The following is a 21,077-nucleotide window of genomic DNA, read 5'->3' as shown; positions in this document are numbered from 1 at the left end:
CCACGAAATAACTTTATTGGACATGATAAATTAAAAAATAGTAAAAACACGTGTACGTAATCGACTGTGACGGTGGTGATAAAAATATTGCGCGGTTAGTACAGTGTTAGCGCGACGCTCACTAAATCGGTACAGTCGACTTTGTCTAACGATAACTGATAGGAAATGACAAATAGTGCAATCATTTATTTTTAAAAATATTTATAGACATGTTATTTGAAGGTATTTATAGTACCAGATTAATTCAATAATATTTGTACGAATAACGCTCGAAATGCTATCTGTGTGAGCGGCGCGCTCACATGTGTACCAACGACGGGTTAAGTATTCAGAAAGAATTATTTCCTAAAAAAAATACAGTTGAACTTAAAAAGTTATGTGACACGAGGTGGATTTGCCAGATATCTGCATGTATTGCTGTTAGAGAAACATTTTCTGTTATTCTAGTACTTCTAAATAAAATTAGCATTGAATCAAAATGCGAAAAAAGTATGGAAGCAAAATCAATTTTGATTCATATTAATTTTGAATTTATATTTTGTTTACACCTCTTTTGTGATACATTTAGTCAAATAAAAATTGTTTCTGATTATCTACAACTACCCGAATCAGATTTAGGTACAAGTGCNTCTACAACTACCCAAATCAGATTTAGGTATAAGTTGTATAATGGTCGAATCATTGATAGATTATCTTAAACAATTCCGAACAGTTGATAAATTATTTGATTTGCTTTTGGAAAAAGTTGTTTTGTTTGCTGAAATTAATAACATCCCGTTACCAGAAGAAAACACATATAGAAGAATTTTTTGTAAATTGCCTGCTAAATTTGTATCATATATTACAGAACTACCGATTTCTGAAAATAGGGAGATTATGAGTAAGAATGATGCAAGGACAATTATATTTTTTCCAGTAATTGATCGAATGATCAATGAATTACAAAGAAGATTTTCTGATAATAATCCAATATTATCTGGTATTAGTTCCTTAAATCCTCAAAATAAATCTTTTTTAGACTTGCAAGTATTATTACCTTTTGCCAAACACTATGAAGTGGATATTGAAAGCTTGGAATCTGAATTGAAGTTAATACCCAAACTCATAGATAGACATCAAAAAGAAAAAGAAAAAAAAACTAAAACTAATACTATACTTGATTTCATATAGTTGCTTGAAAATTACAAATTGGTCTTTTCTGAACTATATTTGTTATGTACTATAGCAATTATCATACCTCCTTCAAGTGCCGGTGTTGAGAGAACATTTTCTAGTCTCCGACAAATTAAAACTTATATGAGAAGTAAAATGATCAACACAAGATTATCAGATATAGCAGTTCTTTCAATAGAGAAAAATATTTCCAAAAACCTAGATTTGGAATTCATTGTGGTCAAATTTTCTGCTGCTCATCACAATCGCAGAATGCTTGTTTAAAAAAATCTTATATTTTTCATTGATTGTATTTTCATTTTAAACATTATTAGTGTGTTAAAATTTTATATTATATGCAGTAGGTTATGCAAAATTAATTAGTGTATTATATATAAATCATTACATTTTTTTTTACCAATAGATGTGTTGTGTTCGCTCATTCAAAAAAATTGCTTGCCCTTTACCGCCCCCAAGGAAAATAATTCTGGCGCCGTCCCTGAACATATTTACTTAATATTAACGCTACAAGTTTCTCCTTCAACATATCCTAAAGAGGNCACCCAAAGAAAAACCTCAATCAAAATTGAAAGAGAAATTTTATCAAGGGTTTATGATAATGTTTTATTAATACGAACAAAATAACTATTCTTATAAATAATTATTGTTCAAGACAAGAAAAAAAAATATCATATTGATAAATATATCATTGATTCAATAGTTATGATATATTTATCAAATTGAACAATGAATTTATTATATAGATCGAGGTTTTTCTCTGGGTGTGCACTTAAAAAAAAATCTAATATACACTTTTGGAAGTACAATTATTTAATTAACCTTGTTAGTTAGTTATAATTTCTGTTATGAAATTAAAATTATAGTTTATTATAAATCTTTATTGATATATAGTTAAAACATTTTTCTGCAAAGGCCGTCTACTTCATTTTGTAGGATATATTGAATGTACATTAAAAGCTACAAAATCCTCCCTAAAACATTTATAAAGCTACCATGAATGTACATAATTTTTCTTGTCAGTTAGCTTTAAAATAGAAAGTTTTTTTTCCATACATTTATTAATTTTTATTATTTTAGTTTTTCAAAATGTTTGACTGGTTTGAAGGCAATTAATAAATAACATGAATATGAANAAATTTTTGACTGGTTTGAAGGCAAGTATTTCAAGATGTTTTAATAAATAACATAAAAATGAAAGAAAATTTAATTTAATTTTTAACTTAAAAGTTCATTACAAAACAATAATATTTCTTATTAAATTTATATAATGAATAAATGAGTAATGTTTACTTATATAAATTTAAACGGGGTTGATGTTTCACTATCAACTTCCATTGGTTCTGAAATTCCTTGTGATGAGGATTCAGCAGGATTCAATCCTAGACAAACAATACAAATATTATACTAAAATATTTCTGAAAATTCAAAATATATTATTACCAATACATATGAAAAATGTACATATTCAAAATAATTATTTTGTAAAATTATTAAAGAGTTGTTATTTCCAAGCACGTTTTTCAATTTCATTATGAAATTATTATAACATAACATTTGTGACAAAAATATTTAAATGCAAAATATTAAATTTAAAGCTCATAATATGCTAACATCATTTGTTACACTATATTAGTGGGTATTTGTCCCTTGAAAATTTAATTTTACATATAAATAAATTTACATTATTAGTAATAGTATTAGCATATAAATATGTAATGTTAAATTGATGAAAAAATATTTTACCTTGCGCAAAAAAGTCGATTAGTACTGGCGTGTTTCTACGATTTTCTGATGCAACTTCTAATTCTTCATTAATGATTGCTATTATTACAAATCAATGATAAGTCAAAATTATATAAGTTAAAATTACTTATGAGATCAAAAATTGTATAATTGGTTTAGCTCTAATGTGAAACTGAGTAGATATAAATTTTATTAAAATTAATGATTTTACTAATCTAGAAATACTGACATTTTTATATATACCTTAAATTTAATTTTATATAATATACTTTTCTTATAAAAAGAAAATGTCGAACTTACATTGTCTTCGTGGCGTAAAAGGCTACCGCATTAAAAAATGTAACATTTTTGTGTTAAAATTCTCGAATTTGTATTTTATTCTATTTTAAAATACCTTACAAATGTTCTTGAGTTAGAAAAAAATTTTTAACTCATTTGATTTTATATCTCATTTAGATTTAATAACTTTCAATGAATATCATGAACCCCATAAGTGTAATCTCCCATCATTTGAAGAAATTTCTAATTTATATTAAAATTATTTTACTATTGTATTTTTTTTTTAGGGATCTCATTTATTTTCTCAGTTTCACTTGACCAACTTTTTTTAACTATACATCAAATGATCACAACTCTTATCTAATTAAAGATATTACTCTAAAAAATTTAAAAATTTCCAATATATCAATTAAAAAGTTATTTATCCCATGTTTTTCAGGCAATTAAAATCATTAATTTCTAATGTTTTTAAAGTATTTATTGTTGAAATAGGTTTGATATGATACTAGGTTTCAACTAAAAAATTAAGCGATATTTTTCGTAATTTATTAAATATTTAACTTGTTACTATATAAATAATTTCTAAAAAAAAATGATTTTTAGATTCATCTGAATTTATAAATTTAATATAATCAAATTTTATAATACGCTCAATTGCGTAGATTTTTTTAACAACTTATTGTTTGGTTTTTTTAGTTTAAGTAAATCATTGATATTAATTAAGTTCTGAATATTTCAATTGTAAATTATTTTTTAACACCAAATATCACTTAGAAATTATTAATATGATTTATATTTAAGTGATCTATTACGATAAAAATGCAAAAAAATATTGAGCTTTACTGATATATTTACTACAAATAAAAAACCCAGCACGGGGGTCGTGGCACAGTGGTGACGTGACATTGTTAGATCAAGTATAATGATATCTACAGCGATTAAAATCACTATCATAAAAAACGCTTCGATGCAAATCTTTATAAAGTGTTTAATTTTAAAAAAATTGGTGGATTATTCTAAAAGCTACATGTTCTGCTATTTCTTTATTTATATCCTGATTACAAGTTTTATGATTTAAAAGTGTAATATATGAATAAATAATAATTATAGTAATTAAATTTAGTATGAAATTGATATTCAATAATTTAATATTGTAATTATTACGGAGATATTATAAAAATTATAAAGTAGTTGTATATATCTTTACATTTAATGCATATAAAAATTTAAAAGGTTTGATGCAATACTTTTCAATAAAAATTGTTTGTTATTAATAACAAAGTTATAAGTTTTATACACTGGACTAAAAAAGAACTTTCATCAGAAACGAAAATATACTTTTCTAAAACAACTTTTTGTGATGTTTTCAAATGTGCTTTAATACTAAGATTATATATAAAAGTGTCAGTATTTCACTTACAAAAGTTAAGTTGAAAAAGTTCTACTTTCTATTTGCATTTTTAAGTTTTAACCGTCCTTGCATAAAGGGAACTGGTCCGATTTAAAAAAAAATGTATGTCGAATGAAAGAAATATATATATATTATTTCTCTTACAAAAATTATAATGATCCATAGATTTTTCAAAAAGTTATAGCGTTATAAAGTTAAAAATGCAATTACACTTTTTCTATCACTTCTAAGTTTGAATATTAATAATATTATTAAAAAATAAGTATTTACATCTAAAAAAATAATTAAGAACAAAAAAAAATTGCTTTAAATTAATACTGATTTGTATTAATATACCTATTTGGGACTCTCTTTCTCATTAATGCTCACTTTAAAACCTCTCTCGGTACTCTATCATACGCTTTCTCCAAATTTATAAATACCATACAAAACATTTTTTTCTTTTCCTTAAACTTTTCTATCAGTTGGTTTACACAAAATACTGACTCCATTATTGACTTACCAGGCATAAATCCAAACTGTTTTTTATATACCGAAGTCTCATTTCTTATTCTCTTATCCATTACCTTTTCCCGAATTTTCATACTATGACTCATAAGCTTTATGCCTCTATAATTTCCACACTCCTGTATGTCACATTTACCTTTAAATATCGGCACCACAATAATATTTTTCCATTCATTTGGAATTTTCGCTTCTAACAAGATTCTAAAAGTTCCTTTAACCACCTTATGCCAGTCACGCCTAATATTTTCCATATTTCTACTAACACTTCATCTAGTCCTACTGCTTTATTTTTTTTCATTGGGTTAAATATGTCAAAGTATAATAAGTAATAAATCAAATTAATATATTAAAGTGTAGTTAAATATGTATGATATGTAAAAAAAGAAGTTGACAACATAATAAGGAATGAGTTTAATAAAAACTTAATAATTAATAAATCGAAAAGAAAAATTAAAAATACTATAACAATATATTAATATAATTATCTATTTAAGTGAGATCGATTGGCTTAAATTAAAAAAAACACTCTGTACACTACAATTTATAACTTTTTGTAATATCTTTGTAAAAATTACAATATTAATTTATTAAATATTAATTAATATCACACTAAATTTAATTACTATAATAACTATTTATTCATGTTTTATATTTATAAATCATAAAAATTCTAATCAGGAAATAAATAATAAGGAGGAGCTGAGTTTTTTTGCAAATATTACATTTTTTATTTAATTTCGGTGGCAATGTACTCATAGAAGATAAGGTGTCGGGGGAAAAATGTTTTCTTCATTTTATAGTACATAACATAACCTTTAATTAGAGATATGTTTAAAGGACGCAGTATTTCCGGAACATTTTCAAAAGTTAAGTTGAAAAAGTTAGTTTTTGTAAAAAAGTTGCTATTTTAAATCTTCCCTGTGAGCAGGTTAAGAGTTAGGTTTTCAAAAAAATGATATCAAATAAAAGTGAAATATCTAAAATTTCAATATAAAAATTTGTTGATTTTTGAAAAATTTATGGTAGTTTTAAGAAAAAAAAGTAAAAAATATCGGATTTTGAAAATTGTAATTTGTTTGGAGATTTCCTCCATTTTCGGGGAACGAGGGAAAATTTTTCATTTTTTAAGGGTAATGACTTCAACTATATACGATTTGTGATCTTTTGACGTATTGTTGTAAGAAATCGGTCCAGTGAGAGCTGAGAAAAAGTTGCAACAGACATAAAAAAATCATCATGGTAAAATTAATACCTTCTCAGACTCGCATGGAAGCTAATAATTATAAAATTAGGTGGAATGACAATGTGCTGGTAGCGGACTCCCTCTTGTTTTCTTCTACGAGAGGTGAGTAGACCAGGTCCCTCATAGGATCCGATTGACAGAGGGGTGGGTGTACCAAACTCATAATTCTTTGTGTTACTACAAAAACCATTTTGATTCGTCCGATCTATCAACGCTTTGATGCATAAACAATAGTGACCACCAACTTACTTTATTATATAGTTTCAATTTTCGTTGCTATATGCTCAATGTTTCTTTTTTTATAGCATAAAAATAATATTGTGGAATTATTCAAATAAACGGTTCTATATGTCAATCACAAATTTAAGTGTCTACTACTTTTTTTTATATTATTATTACTACCGAATCAATTGCGTGTCAGTTATTAATTTTAATGGAATCAAATATAAATAATATTCGTATAATTTTCTTAATTTCCAACTAATTTTAAATTTTGTTTCAATTTTTCAGATTGTTTAATTTATTAAAAGATAATTGTAGAGTAACAACTAAATCAATAATGCCAAATATTAAACTACAATATTACACAACCACTCTAAGTAATCAACACCAATGAAACATAAAATATAAACACTTAATAGATTTTTCAAATTATAAAAATAGTTTGAATAATACTACAATAATAATCAAGGACATATTTAGGAGGTAGTGGGTTAACTAACGCTCCGAACAGCAAATGTTTTATGCAATTAAAGGGTGGCAGCATTTTTTTGTTACCATAATATATAAAATAGGAGAGTACGTTGAGGCGGAAACATTCTAAATATATTTCTAACAATAAAACTAATATGCAAAATTTATTAAAATTCATTGTTAGCAAATCAAATATATTATACCTGAATATAATAATTGTATTGGAAATGATGGAGTCATATTTTGAGACAACAAATTAATTTGAAAACCAAGTTTGATAAATTTGTTTACCAATATGTGCTTAATTTGATCATGTAACTTTTTACTTAAGTAATCAAATAAATACAGTGTTTCGCCTTTGTTAGTTATCGTTTCATATTCATAACTCCATTCTTCCCACGTCGCATCCAAATTATAAGAAATATAATGACAATGTTTATTGTTACGATTAATTAAAGACTGGTTTCCATGAAAATAATTAAACAAACGATTTAACATATTTTTTAAATTATCCATTGATAAAGGACATTCATTTAAAGAGTCTTGTTTTCTTTGTAAAGTAGAAAACAAATGACAGTATAATAAAATATTTTTATTTTTGTCATTTGATGGGCAATTGTGCATTGAGTCTATAGCCTGTAACGCTCCTAGCATTAATCCAAATAATGAATTGATTTCATTTGTTAATTTCATTAACTTATTCGTGCAGTCATAAACTAATTCTTTGGGATATTTCTGGCTTTTCAACGTTTTACAATGAATACTAAAAGATTCACATATAAAATAAAAAATCTTCAAATCTTTAACATACGAACATCCAAGTATAAGAGTAGCACTACGTACTTTAAGATCAAAATTATTGAAGACGATTTTTTTTTCGAGGACGTATTTTAGGAAGTAATTTTTTTTATAAAAATAAACCTTTTCCACTTCATTCAAATTTGTCCATCCATTATATGAGAAAATGTTGTTTACCGTATCTTTATACATACTATAATTTGTCATTGCTTCAGAAAAATCCAGAGTACAAATTAAAAATAAACATAAACAAATAAATTGTAAAAGTAACATTTTTCTTAATCACTGAAATATTAATTTAACTAAAAAATTTCTAAAACGATAAATTGAGAAAACAAAAATTTAAAAAGCAATATCATAAGTTTATTATATGTTTAAGTCTCATTATTTATTTTACCTTTAGATCATCACAAGGTAAATAATTATATTAATAGATGATTTATTAAATTCTCGGTCATATATAATAGAATACATATATAAATTACTTTGATTTTGTCAATAGAAATGACAAACTTTCATATTTTAGTAATATTTTTTATAGTTTTTTATTTTAATTTTACAATGATGAGCTTTATTTTCTTTCATTCATCAAAAAATAAATGAAATATAATTTCAAAAAAATTTATGATGGTAAATTAAGCTTTTTTGATGTAATTTTGGACATTAATAATTTTGGTATTAGAAATTAAGTTAAATTTATAATAAAAATTGATCTCTTGTGGTTAATATTATTTAAAATTAAAAATATTTATTTAAAACTAAAAATATAAAAAGATTTAATTCAAAAAGATACAAAAATTACTAAGAATTTGCGGGCACGTGTTGTGTTAACAATGTTAGTATTATAAATACTAAACACATATTGACTATTTTAAATTATTATTTTTAATTTTAAATAAGATAAACTTCTCATCATTTACTCTTAAATATTATAATAGTAATATTTGCATTTGTTAGTTATATTAACTCAAAATAAAAGTAAAGAAATAGGTTTTTGAGGTAAATTAGCACACGTTTCATTTTGGGTCACTGCTTGTTTTTTAAGATATGACATTTATATTTCTATTGGGATCGTAGAATCCGAGGGTTTAGAAAATACAGTCAAGTAGATATAAAGAAGCAAATATAGAGCCCCTTTATTGAAGAATAATGACTAATTAATTGCTTTAATAAAACACTGAGGCAACGGTTCGACCCTCGAGACGTTGTAATGTGTATATGTATAAAGTGCGATCAAATTAGTAAAATGACTAAAGAGAATATTGATTATTCCCAGTGGATAGGATATAAGAATACTTCCACGACCCCTTTGCCAGTCGTAAGAGGCCACTATTAAGGTTGCGTCAAGTTGAAAGTCGGCCTAAAATTTTTGTTAAATATTAAGAGGTGTCCTGAACAAAACTTAGGCGAATTGTCCAATCTCGTATATACGAGAGGACAACAGGTAAGAGGGAATAAAGTAGTTAAAAATAGAGAAGACCTAAGGAATAAAGTGTTAATTTTTTTTTATTGTTCATTAATTTATGAATTGATTTGATTGTTTTTTTAGCTTTGATGCGAAGCTGAAAAGGTATTAATTTTACTATGATGTGTTTTTTTAGCTTTGATGCGAAGCTGAGAAAGTATTAATTTTACCATGTGTTTTTTTTTTTATGCCTGTTGCCACTTTTACTTAGCTCTTACTGGACCGGTTTCTTTCACTAATACGTCAAAAGATCACAAATCGTATCTAAAATTGAAAAAATTTCCTCGTTCCCCGTAAATAGGGGAAACCTCCAAAAAAATTACAAATTTAAAAATTGCTAATTTTCGAAATTTTTTCACTTTTTTTTCTTAAAACTTCCATAACTTTTTGAAAAATCAACAAATCAACATAATTTTTTTTTATACTAAAACGTTAGATACTTTCCTTTCATTTAATATTATTTTTTTGAAAATTTAACACTTAACCTGCTCACTGGGGTTGTTTGAAAATGGCAACTTTTTTACAAAAACTAACTTTTTCAACTTAATTTTTGAAAATGATCCGGAAACACTGTGTCCTTCAAACATATATCAAATTAAAGCTTATTTTATGTACTATAAAATGAAAAAAAAAATTTTTTTTTAACAACTTTTTTTTATTGGTTATTAGAATCTTTTTAAACACCAAAAGTTAATTAGAAATGATTACTATGACTCATATTTAAGTGATATATTACGATAAAAATACAAAAAAAATAGAGCTTTTCTGATAAATTTACTAAAAATAGTAATTATAAAATTTCCTGGCTGCATATTAATCTTAACAATTTCATTTTTTTCTATTTAATAATGTCAATTTCAAACTTGCAAGTTGAGCTAAAATTTATGATAATAAATTCATATCTTTTTTTTATTATAAACTTTCACTTAAAAGGTCGAAAAAAGTAGGATAAAAATTACAACTTTTAACATATTTAAAATCAAAATCAATAATAATTTGAAAACAAATAATTTAAAAAATGATATAATATATAATTACAAGAATTACTAATCTGGGTATAATTAAGGAAATAGAAGTTGACGTTGCTTTTGTAATTATCCACCAATTTCTTAGAATTAAACACTATCTACAGATTTGCATCGAAGCGTTTCTTATGATAGTGATGACACGGTCCGCGTCGCTTCGTTATATACGATGCCCCGCGACTCGTGCCACCTTTATCAGCCATCGCCCTACTATGAATATTTGACTGACCAACACCGCGTGTTATACGCTACGGTGCAAAGTCCAGCAAATGCCGTACGGCCGACGACGACCCGCCGCAAATGATACGGCAGTCTTCTTCCCGTTGTGAAAGCGACAACGCCGACCAACCGAACCGCACCCGCGCACCGTCGCCTACAACGCTGCTAACCATTTTGCCGTCCAAGGATTACGCCGAACATCGCGTCGTCGACGCCAGCGAAAGTGCCGCGATATTATGCGAAGATTATTATTACTGTGTTTATCTTTTCGGTTTGTTTTATTTTTATTAAAATAATGTGTTGTCGCTCATTTAATAAACGGCCCACGGGTCTCTACCCTCAAAACCAGTGTCGACCACATTTTTGAGACGTATGTCGTGTCAACTGGCTCCCCGGTAAGGATCTCAACCGGTCTTGCATTGGATTAAGGTAAGAAAACCAGTTGCTGACTTAATTTTTATTTTTCAAATAAGACAGCTAGGTTTCCTTTACATTCACTTTTCTCCAAATTATTTCAATCACACAGTTCACTGGTGACAGCAGTGGATTTCCCACCCGGTTATTTAGATACTATCTACCTCGCGAATAGTAGATTTCCACCTTCGGTGTATTTTTAAACACGGTAAAAGTGGATTTCTGGCGATTTTGTATTTATACATAAACGCGCACTGACGACCTTGAGTCGCACAACGCCGCGAACACAACCATATCAGTGTTTTNGCCGCGAACACAACCATTTCAGTGTTTCGATAAAACCGCTAGGCAGGTAGGGTGATCATACACGTTATCACACCACAGCGATCGTTACATTTGACAACCGGGTCCCATAAAACCGTTTGTATTATTAATTGTGTCATCACGATCATAAAGATTATGATTACCACNACGATCATAAAGATTACGATTACCATCATTGCAATCACATTCCCAGGCACAATTCACTGTCATAGTGCTTTATCAGTACACTATCTTAGCAATAACAATAATAATACAAACGGCCAGCATTGTTAACGTTAATACGCGAACTNGGCCAGCATTGTTAACGTTCATACGCGAACGCAAAGCGCGTATTCTCGCGATTGTTGATATCGTATTTCCGAATAACAAAAACAAACTACCACTTGTACTTTTCATTTTTGGTTAATTCGATTAAAATACGGTCAATAACGTACACTATGACTGGAAAAGCACCGACCAGTTAAGCTGACCCACAATCCCATTCAAATCTAAATTGCAATTTAACAACGCGCAGCGCGAACAACCTGTTCGTTCGTCGCCGATAACAAAATCGAGCGCGTAGCTGTGGGCCAAAATGAANGCGTAGTTCTCGGCCAAAATGACGAAATTTTTAACGACCTTCCACTTCACCTCGCCCATTCACCGGGCCCTCAACCTCGACTACAGCCCCTCGCCCACAACGCAGGACAAGCTGTAGCTCCTTTAAATTCACTCACCGCACCNAGGACAAGCTGTAGCCCCTTTAAATTCACTCACCGCACCCCCCACCCACAGTGAGGGGCACAATGCGGTCCTCAAGGTCTTTAAAAAAATCAATCATACGGCCGAGAAAACAAATGTCCCCGTGTTATACGACTATAGCGTGAGTCGAGCCAACGATATGTTGGTCACCGTGGGGGAGGGAATACCAGCCGAGACGGCCTACCCGCTTATGGCGATTGACACCGCCGGCGGACAAACCGTTCAGACGCTCCCCGTTCGAACCGTAAACCACCCGAGTTTTGCCAAACAAACACGCCCGCGTAAAATGACAACTCCCGCTGTGGAACTTGAATTTTACAACGGTTTTGTGACGGCGTTACTTGACTCACAAGCGCATAAGTCATATACCACCCGAGTTTTGCAAACAAACACAATTCCGCTCAAAACAATATTGAACTAATCAGCGCGCCGACCAAATCGCACGGTCAATCATCGTCGGTAACAAAAACGGATGCGCTTTCTTCGATCAAAATGACACTATTTTAAATAATCTTATTATCAACCACACTTCTATCACACCACCTTCACCAACACCCCTACAGCCCCACTGTCATTATAGTGGGCACGCTGTAGCACCACACCTCACCACCACCACACCCCTCATCCACAATGAGGACCATAAGATTATTCAAAATACTTGTCACACGTTCGTAGACGTAATAGGTAACGACTATAGCGCGAGTCGGGCCAACGATATGTTGGTCACCGTGGGGGAGGGGAATACGGCAGGAACGGCCTACCCGCTTATGGCAATTAATACTGCTGGCGAACAAACCGTTTCAACGCTCCCCGTTCGAACCGCTAACCACCTGAGTATTGCCGCACAAACACGCCCGCGTAAAATTACTACTCCCGCTGTGGAGCTGGAATTTGACAACGGCTTTGTGACGGCCTTACTTGACTCTCGAGCGCAAAAATCGTATACCACTCGAGCAACAGCTCACAAATTTGGAATTGTGCACAACGGACAAACACCCCCAGTTAGGTTAGCTGACGGTCACACAACAGCACGGCCGGCACAGTTACCTTTATAACAAAAATTGCGGATCTACAAGTAAAGTTCACAGCTGTTATCTTAGAGAATCTGTACTGTGACGTACTCCTGGGACACGACTTTCTAACAGAACAGGAAGTCTCCTGGGACTACGCTGCAGATACAATTCACTTGGGCGCGACGCGACGCACTACAGCTTATTGGAAAGCGAGTACTCGACACACGCCACCCGATGTTATAGCAGGCGACCCTCACACGCGCGAACTATCATCACAGATAGTGAAAAACTGCGCTACGTTTTTATTGACACGGTGAGACGCACAACGCTTATTGAACACACATCACTCACTTTACTAGTGCCAGCCCGAGAACAGCACCACCACGCTTAGCATCAAACATGGAGGAGACATCGTTTTTAACAACAAAGTAGCGGCAACAACAATAACAGCAGCAACAACACAGTAGCGGCAACAACAATAACGGCAGCAACAACACAGTAGCGGCAATAACAAAAACGGTAGCAACAGCACAGCAGCAGCAACAATACAGTACCGGTAGCATCATCCAAATTAGCAGCGGTGAAACAGCGACCAGCGGAGAAACCCATGGAAATGGATTACACGCACTCACCCCTTAGATCACCCACAGACAACGTGAGTTTGGCGGCATTCACTGCTATACGCGATTGCCTTCCCGGCCGTCATTAAGTAGACCGGCGGCTTGGCGGGGGGGTATATGACACGGCCCGCGTCGCTTCGTTATACACGATGCCCCGCGACTCGTGCCACCTTTATCAGCCGTCGCCCTACTATGAGTATTTGACTGATCAACACCGCGTGTTATACGCTACGGTGCAAAGTCCAGCAAATGCCGCACGGCCGACGACGACCCGCCGCAAATGGTGAGGGAGTCTTCCTCCCGTCGTGAAAGCGACAACGTCGACCAACCGAACCGCACCCGCGCACCGTCGCTTACAACGCTGCTAACCATTTTGCCGTTCAAGGTTTACGCCGGACATCGCGTCGTCGACGCCATCGAAAGTGCCGCGATATTATGCGAAGATTATTATTGTTATGAGTTAATTATGTGTATTATTATTATGTGTTTATCTTTTCGGTTTGTTTTATTTTTGTTAAAATAATCTGTTGTCACTCATTTAATAAACGGCCCACAGGTCTCTCAAACCAGTGTCGACCACATTTTTGCTACGTAAGTCGTGTCAGTATTCATTCTATTTTTTATAAACTTCTTTTTAATCTCATTCAACAATTTCTTTTAAAAAAAATCTATTGAAGAAGGCAGCACTCTAAAAGAGTTATCTTCCTTCATTTTTTTATGTAAATCCAAATGCAAAGTACAGTAAATCTATATTCTGCAAAATTGAATCCCTGGATGGTGACAATAACAAACACTGAGTACCCGTCTCTGTATACAGGAGACTTTTAGTTAAATCATTTAATTCAGATACAGAATTTGTCTGGGTATATCTCTCAACACGTGTAGCTGGTTTATATAATTGAGTTAATTTATATTCATCTAGTTTATCTATATTTGAATCATAACATAATGTAAAATAATTTTAATAAAATTAGTTTTATATGATTCATATAAGTAAACTTACACATGAGTTATGAAAGTCTAAATAATTTGTTAGTAAAATTTTTAATTAAAAAAAAAAAACGAATTTTCTTAGAAATACCTGTTAAAACTAGAGGTGACTCAAAATGTGATTCCACAGTAAGTGGTGTTATAGAGCACTGTGAAGCGATTTCTGAATATTCAACATTTAAGGGCGAATTGAATGAAGATTCATCAGTTTGTGTTTCTATAAACTTAGCCTTAATTTTGGTCTGTGTACACTGCTCGTCGTAAGATATTTCAGAGGTTTGAGTAGTGCTCTCCGTATGTTCGACCTTTAATGTTGATTTGTCTGTTTGTGTACCAAATACAACTAACTCAGCTTCAATTTGAGTCTGAGTATATATGTCAAAAGTCAATATTAAGCTCTGAGCAGCATTATCGTTATTTTCCTGTGTCTGCGGAACTACGTTATGTGTAATTGTCTGTGCTTCACAATCTACAGAAGTGACTAAATGAATATAAAAAGAAGTTAAATATGTTTAAGTTTTCTATCATTTTTAGTAAACAAATCAGTCATTAAATATAATCAATTCCCTATTTACCTATTTTCTTTTTCTTGAAACAAAGCCTCTTCTTTAAATTTCTATAATAGCGCTTTAAAAAATTAGCCATTTAATTAAAGTACAATTACTTTTTGAAATTAAAACTTATATATATATATATATATTTATAAAACACAATATATAATTTTTTATTCGATCTATTAGTCAAAAAAACTGTTGTTGATTTTAAAGTGAAGCAAAATTAATATCAATGTTAAAAATGTACAAAGTTGCTATAAATATTTCTTATAAACCAGTTAATAAGTGTAAAGCATTATGTTATATATATTTTAAACGGTAGTTTTAATGATGAAAACTCAAATGCACATTTTTTTTTGTATAAAAACCCATATAATAAATGTATTGTACCATCATTTTACTTGTATACAGTATGTTCAACAAATTTGGAAAGACCGATTATTTAGAGCTGCTATTGATTTTTTTTATAATTTTTTTTTTAAGGCCAATTGAATATTTAAATCCATCTTTTACGATTAAAATTATAGTTCAACTTTAATGTAAAAGGGTAAAATTCTACCCTAACTTAAGAAATTTAATAGGCAATACCTAATTTTTCTTACACATGTCAATAGATAATTCAATTTTAAAAAGAATTATGGTGAAAGTAACTTTTTATGTTTAACCAATTTAAATAATCGTCGTTTTAAGGGTAGAAAAGTGTTCTATTTTAAGGCAGATTTTGCTATGATCATTTTTATTAATTTAATTATATAAAGGTGATATCAGTTGCAAATTATCTGCTAATTTATTATGAAACAAATCGGTTGTACATTGGGGTCGCGGCACAGTATAGATGATATCTATTATATTAATATTGTTGGATACACATCGATCGAATTGCTGTCAAGAAAATGTGTGTTTGATTATTCATGTTATCGTTGTGTTACATGGAGTTGTTGTCGGTTTTCTCTCTATGTCACCATTGTCGCCGCCATCTTAACGCTTCTTCTGTTATAAGCTCTATGGCGCTTGTGAGTCAGCAGTTTTGTATTCGTTTTGTTGTAAAAGTAAAATATCACCTTTGCGATTGTCGTACCCTGTGCGCTCAATTTATCGCCGTTGGGTCTATATATTTTCTGAGATACATCAAAATACAGTTCACAACATATTGTACACGTTGGTCAACCACTTGCATTTAATTTCAGTTGATCCTTTCAATATTCAACATTATCATCCGCCGTTTCAACTAGCCGGTAAGAATAATGCTATTGATTTTTTTTATAATTTTTTTTTTAAGGCCAATTGATTATTTAAACCCATCTTTTATGATTAAAATTAAAGTTCATCATAATGTAAAAGGGTAAAAATCTACCCCAACTAAAGAAATTTATAAGAGAACGCTTAATTTATCTTACACATGTCAATAGATAATTCAAATTTAAAAAGAATTATGGTGAAAATAACTTTTAATGTTTAATCATTTTTAAATAATAGTCGTATTAAGAGTAAAGAGGTGTTCTATTTTAAGGCAGATTATCTATGATCATTTTTATGAATTTAATATTAATAGATATTATCAATTGCAAATTTATAAAAAAATTCTCAGTTCTCTTATATGCGATAATTTATTGGGGTTTTTGAAGAAAATAAGCATTATCAGTCAATGCATGTCATAATGTGTCCGGACTATTTCCTACTAGAGTTTTATCATTGATATCTAACGTACATAACTAGGGATCACTTTTATCTGTGACCGTTGAAACGTGTTCAATTGTTATAGTTTAAAGTACGTAATGCTGTCCAACATATTTTAGATGGTAGTTTATAGGTTTACACAAAAATTATCAGTGATAATTATGACATTATTATTCAATACACAAACAAAGTTTGCTATTAAAACTGTAGGTGGCTCATAATTAGGATGCTCAACTTTACAAACCATGTTCATTAATAGTGTATTCAGACTGCGACTTCATCAGATTATTCCATAACTCCAAATTTGAATTTACTGATTATTTTTTGATGTTTACTTAACTAACAAAATTAAACAGAAACAATTTTATAGTAAGTTTATTAAACAACTTTTATATTTCTTGTATTATAAGTTTTAACCAAACTACAAAAATACAATTTTTACATAATGAAATGTTATGTTTTCAGAATTGCCTCTTCATCAGGTAAATCTATTGACTCCAAAATTGATTCCATAGTAGGTGACATTATAGAGTGATGAGTTACAGGTCCTTTATACACTTCATTTAAAGTTGAATCAGTTAACTGAGTAACAGAGCAGTTTATAAAAATCTGACGTTGTAGCTTGTTGAGTAGTTGCCTCTAGTTTAACTATATTTCAATTGTAACATGCCAAAAAATAGTTTTAATAAAAATTAGTTTAATTAATTAACTAATTTTTAATTAGATTACTTAATTTATTTGTAATATTTTAAATTAAAGAAAAAAACGAATTTTATTATAAATACCTATAAGTGTTTTTTTTTCAATTATCAATTAATAATTATTTTTAACTCGAGTTAAAGTAACTTGTTCATATTTTCTAATATTACAGTTGTTAGGTATAACATCATAAAGTTATATTTTTTTTCATAACAGTTCTCTAATTTATTAATTAAATAATTGATTTCATTTAATATTTGCTAACAATTTGTACATAATATTCATTATTGAGTACTAATTAAGTTTTTTATCTTTATCATTCATCTTAAATTAGTATAATTTAAGGATCAAAGCGATTTAAAAGTCACAAATCAAAATGTATTTAAAAATAAATTAAATAAAATGTGCATTTATTTTGTTATATTATCCTACAATAAATACAAAAGTGTAAATTTATTCACAAGTCTTCATTATAGAGATATAAATTAATAGATAAACCATGTATTTTCTTGTATTTTTGAATTAGTATAATTTTTTCAAATATAATTAACTGAATATGATTTGTAATTACAAATTTGAAATGGTATTTCATAAAATTGAAATTAAAACTAATGAATTTTTCAATATAATATAAAAAAATATTTTAATAAATGTATATGAAAAGTTCACAATTTATTTAATCAGTCAACTTTTAACTTAATCGATAATACAAAACATAAAGTTATTAAAAAAAGATAATTATTAGTTCTTCACAAAATACAACCAGTTCTCTTTTTTGAGAATTATCAAATTTTTTTAAATGTTGATGATTCAGTTTTGTTGTATCATTTTTTAATNTTAAATGTTGATGATTCAGTTTTGTTGTATCATTTTTTAATTTCTTCAAATAACTTAAAAGAAAGAATGGATGTTAAAACAATAATATCCATTATAAATATGAAAAAAATCTATGAATTTAAATTAAATTGAAGTATACTTCAGAATACTAAATTATAACTCCTAACATCTAAAATAAATTATTATTTATTTAAATAAAGTTATTGGAGGTTGAACATTTATAAATGTAAATGAAAATAAAAATTGAATTGTAAAATAATTAAAATTAAAAAGTTGTGTTGAAAACTTTTTTATGGTGTAGAACAATATTTACATTGTATTATTAATAAAAATTCCAAAATTAGTAATGAAAAATTGAATACAAATGTTATAGAAGAAAAATTTATATATTAAAAAAAGAAATTGAACAGAATTTTATTAATTACTAAAAAATAAAAAAATTAAGCTTATCCATTCACTTATCTCAACAATATTTATTATTTTAAATTTATTCGGTCATCATAATTTTTTTATATCTTGTGAATTTTAGGTAAATTTGTACATGATTAGCATTGATTAAAAAAATATATTTAGTTCATTCTTCTTAATTTGTATTAATTTCGTTTCTAAACTGCACAATAATTTTAGCTAAATTTTCTATTTTAAAAGACATTCTTTCATATTATTTTATTTTTTATTAATGGTTCATATGTGAATATTGAGTATTATTTTTTGAATTCTAACTAGTTTTATTACATTTTTTACTACCAATAGTTTTATTTTTATTTTGAAATCAATACTTCAAAAACATGCTTAACTTGATATTTTCTTTACAATAGATAAAAAATTATAAATAAATTACGTTATATTTTAATGTTAATTTTTGCAAGAGTGCTTACTTAATAATTGATAACAGTTTTAGAGAATGTATTAATTTTTTTGAATAACTATTGGTTTTAATTTTAATTTTTCATTTTAAATGTAAGTGTAAAATGATAAGTAATTATTTAATCATAAAAATTGTTTTCTGTTAGTAAAATCAAAGGGGTTTTGCTTCATACAAAACATTTAGTGTTGCTTAAAATTTAGTGAAACACATCTAAAAAAACAAATCTTGTTCGGTTTTGTGATTTCCATTAAGTTCTTAGATGCATTGCAAACTGATTTATAAAAATATACCAGTAATTGTTTACCAAAACTGATTAAAATAAATTGATAAAAACTCAGAGATACTATCATAGTATTGTTAACCTAATGGATTGATAGCAAAAAAGTAAAAATTTCTCAAGTTCATTGTAAGAAATATCTATATCATGTTTATGAGTTACTCACCATTTTAAATTTGATCAGTTTTTATAATTTTTAAGAAAGTATTGTTATACTGTACATTATTTTAATATGTATCAATTTTCTAGACATTTATTACAAATTAAAATCATATTACTACATGGTAACAATATAAAATCACATAATAATCATCATTTTATGATGATTTAAAATAGACAATATACATGATAAAACAAGATGAAATTCTCTAAAAGTTATTAAATCAAAAATTAAATTTCTAGAAAAATACGATGGTACGATATCTGTGACCGCACCGACGTTACGGAACACACTTTCAAAGAACAGCGCCCCAATCTCACCTATCCCGAAAAACGCATTACGAACACCGCTGCGACGAGATTCGAACCACCTACCAGAAAACAGAAATCGGTATTTAATCCAATGCCTACGGTGAAGTCATGAAGCAAAATTATACATATTAACAAGCTTATATTAGTTTCACCTGTAAGTATGTTTGTAACTCTCCACGCATCACGTGTAATTATTCTCGCGATCCCGTCGTCTATGGCCTTTAGACTAGACTGTCGTAACGTATTCACCCCACCCCGCGTCACACTCATCACACTTCGGCAATACTATTCCTGTATAAATTTATTTTTGGTTATCGTACCCGTAAACGAGTGCGTGTTATCAATATTATATATATATAAACAAATTTTTATCGTGATATGGCTCCGTCACTCATACCACCTTTATCAGCCGTCGCCCTACTATTAGTATTTTTGTTTGACTGACCAATACCATGTGCGATACGACACGGTTCAAAGTCCTGCAAGTGCCGCACGGCCGGCGACGACCTGCCGCAAATAATACATTGGGTCTACTTCCCGTTGTTAAAGTGACAACGCCGATAATGTACGCCACCCGTGCCGCCCGACCGAACTCGACGAACCGATCCGCACCCGCGTCCGTCGCCATTAACACTGCTAACTTTTCGACGCTTGAGGATCATGTTGGAAACCGCGTCGTCGACGCCAACGAAAGTGCCTCGATATTTTACAAAGATTATTATTAACTGTGTTCGTCTTTTGGTTTGTTTGCTTTTTACAGTGTCGACTACATTATTGCGACGTAAATTGTGTCAACTGGCTCCCCAGTATGGATCTTAACCCGTCTTACATTGGATCAAGGTAAGAAAACCATTTGTTGACTTAATTTTAACGTGCTTACTTTTTATTAACACGCTTATTTTAGTTTCTCCTGTATGTTTGTTATTGACAGCTAGGCATCCTTCACATTTCCTTTTCTCCGAGTTATTTCAATCACACAGTTCGACAGCAGTGAATTCCTCACCCGGTTATCATAAATTGTCAATAGCGCAACAAT

At 29.5% G+C, this 21,077-nt stretch overlaps 2 protein-coding genes and 1 long non-coding RNA gene across 6 annotated transcripts in view; 2 read left to right on the top strand and 1 right to left on the bottom strand.

Annotated features, from left to right (window-relative positions):
• The first annotated feature begins 216 nt into the window (after positions 1-216).
• On the top strand, positions 217-1,575 carry LOC126908098 (uncharacterized). The gene is made up of 2 exons (XM_050689982.1): positions 217-618; positions 656-1,575. Exons 1-2 carry the CDS (start codon positions 303-305, stop codon positions 1,168-1,170), a joined length of 831 nt encoding a protein of 276 aa, XP_050545939.1. The 5' UTR covers positions 217-302; the 3' UTR covers positions 1,171-1,575.
• Positions 1,576-2,365: 790 nt separating this feature from the next.
• The window catches only part of LOC126908095 (uncharacterized), a 25,218-nt gene continuing 6,506 nt past the window's right edge, over positions 2,366-21,077 (bottom strand). The window contains exons 1-4 of one of the 4 annotated variants that reach the window (XM_050689979.1): positions 7,893-8,161; positions 7,253-7,812; positions 2,917-2,994; positions 2,366-2,552 (exon numbers count right to left, since the gene is read on the bottom strand). In XM_050689979.1, the coding sequence (XP_050545936.1) occupies positions 2,464-2,552; positions 2,917-2,994; positions 7,253-7,742 (657 nt within the window). In that variant the 5' untranslated portion in view covers positions 7,743-7,812; positions 7,893-8,161 and the 3' untranslated portion in view covers positions 2,366-2,463. Of the gene's footprint in view, positions 2,553-2,916; positions 2,995-7,252; positions 8,162-21,077 lie in introns of those variants that run through there. The other 3 variants (XM_050689977.1, XM_050689976.1, XM_050689978.1) reach the window with 3 other exon arrangements.
• On the top strand, positions 16,980-21,071 carry LOC126908110 (uncharacterized). The gene is made up of 3 exons (XR_007704711.1): positions 16,980-17,258; positions 19,973-20,195; positions 20,802-21,071. It is a non-coding gene; the product is annotated as an uncharacterized LOC126908110 (long non-coding RNA).

Source organism: Daktulosphaira vitifoliae, unplaced genomic scaffold (genome assembly GCF_025091365.1).
Source record: "Daktulosphaira vitifoliae isolate Bord-2020 unplaced genomic scaffold, ASM2509136v1 Scaffold_5, whole genome shotgun sequence".
Classification (NCBI taxonomy): Eukaryota; Metazoa; Arthropoda; class Insecta; order Hemiptera; family Phylloxeridae; genus Daktulosphaira; species Daktulosphaira vitifoliae.
This window is presented reverse-complemented; position numbering and strand designations above follow the sequence as displayed.

Excerpts from the sequence above, each read along its gene's own strand:
- LOC126908098 (XM_050689982.1), top strand. The coding sequence starts at position 303 with ATGTGTACCAACGACGGGTTAAGTATTCAGAAAGAATTATTTCCTAAA.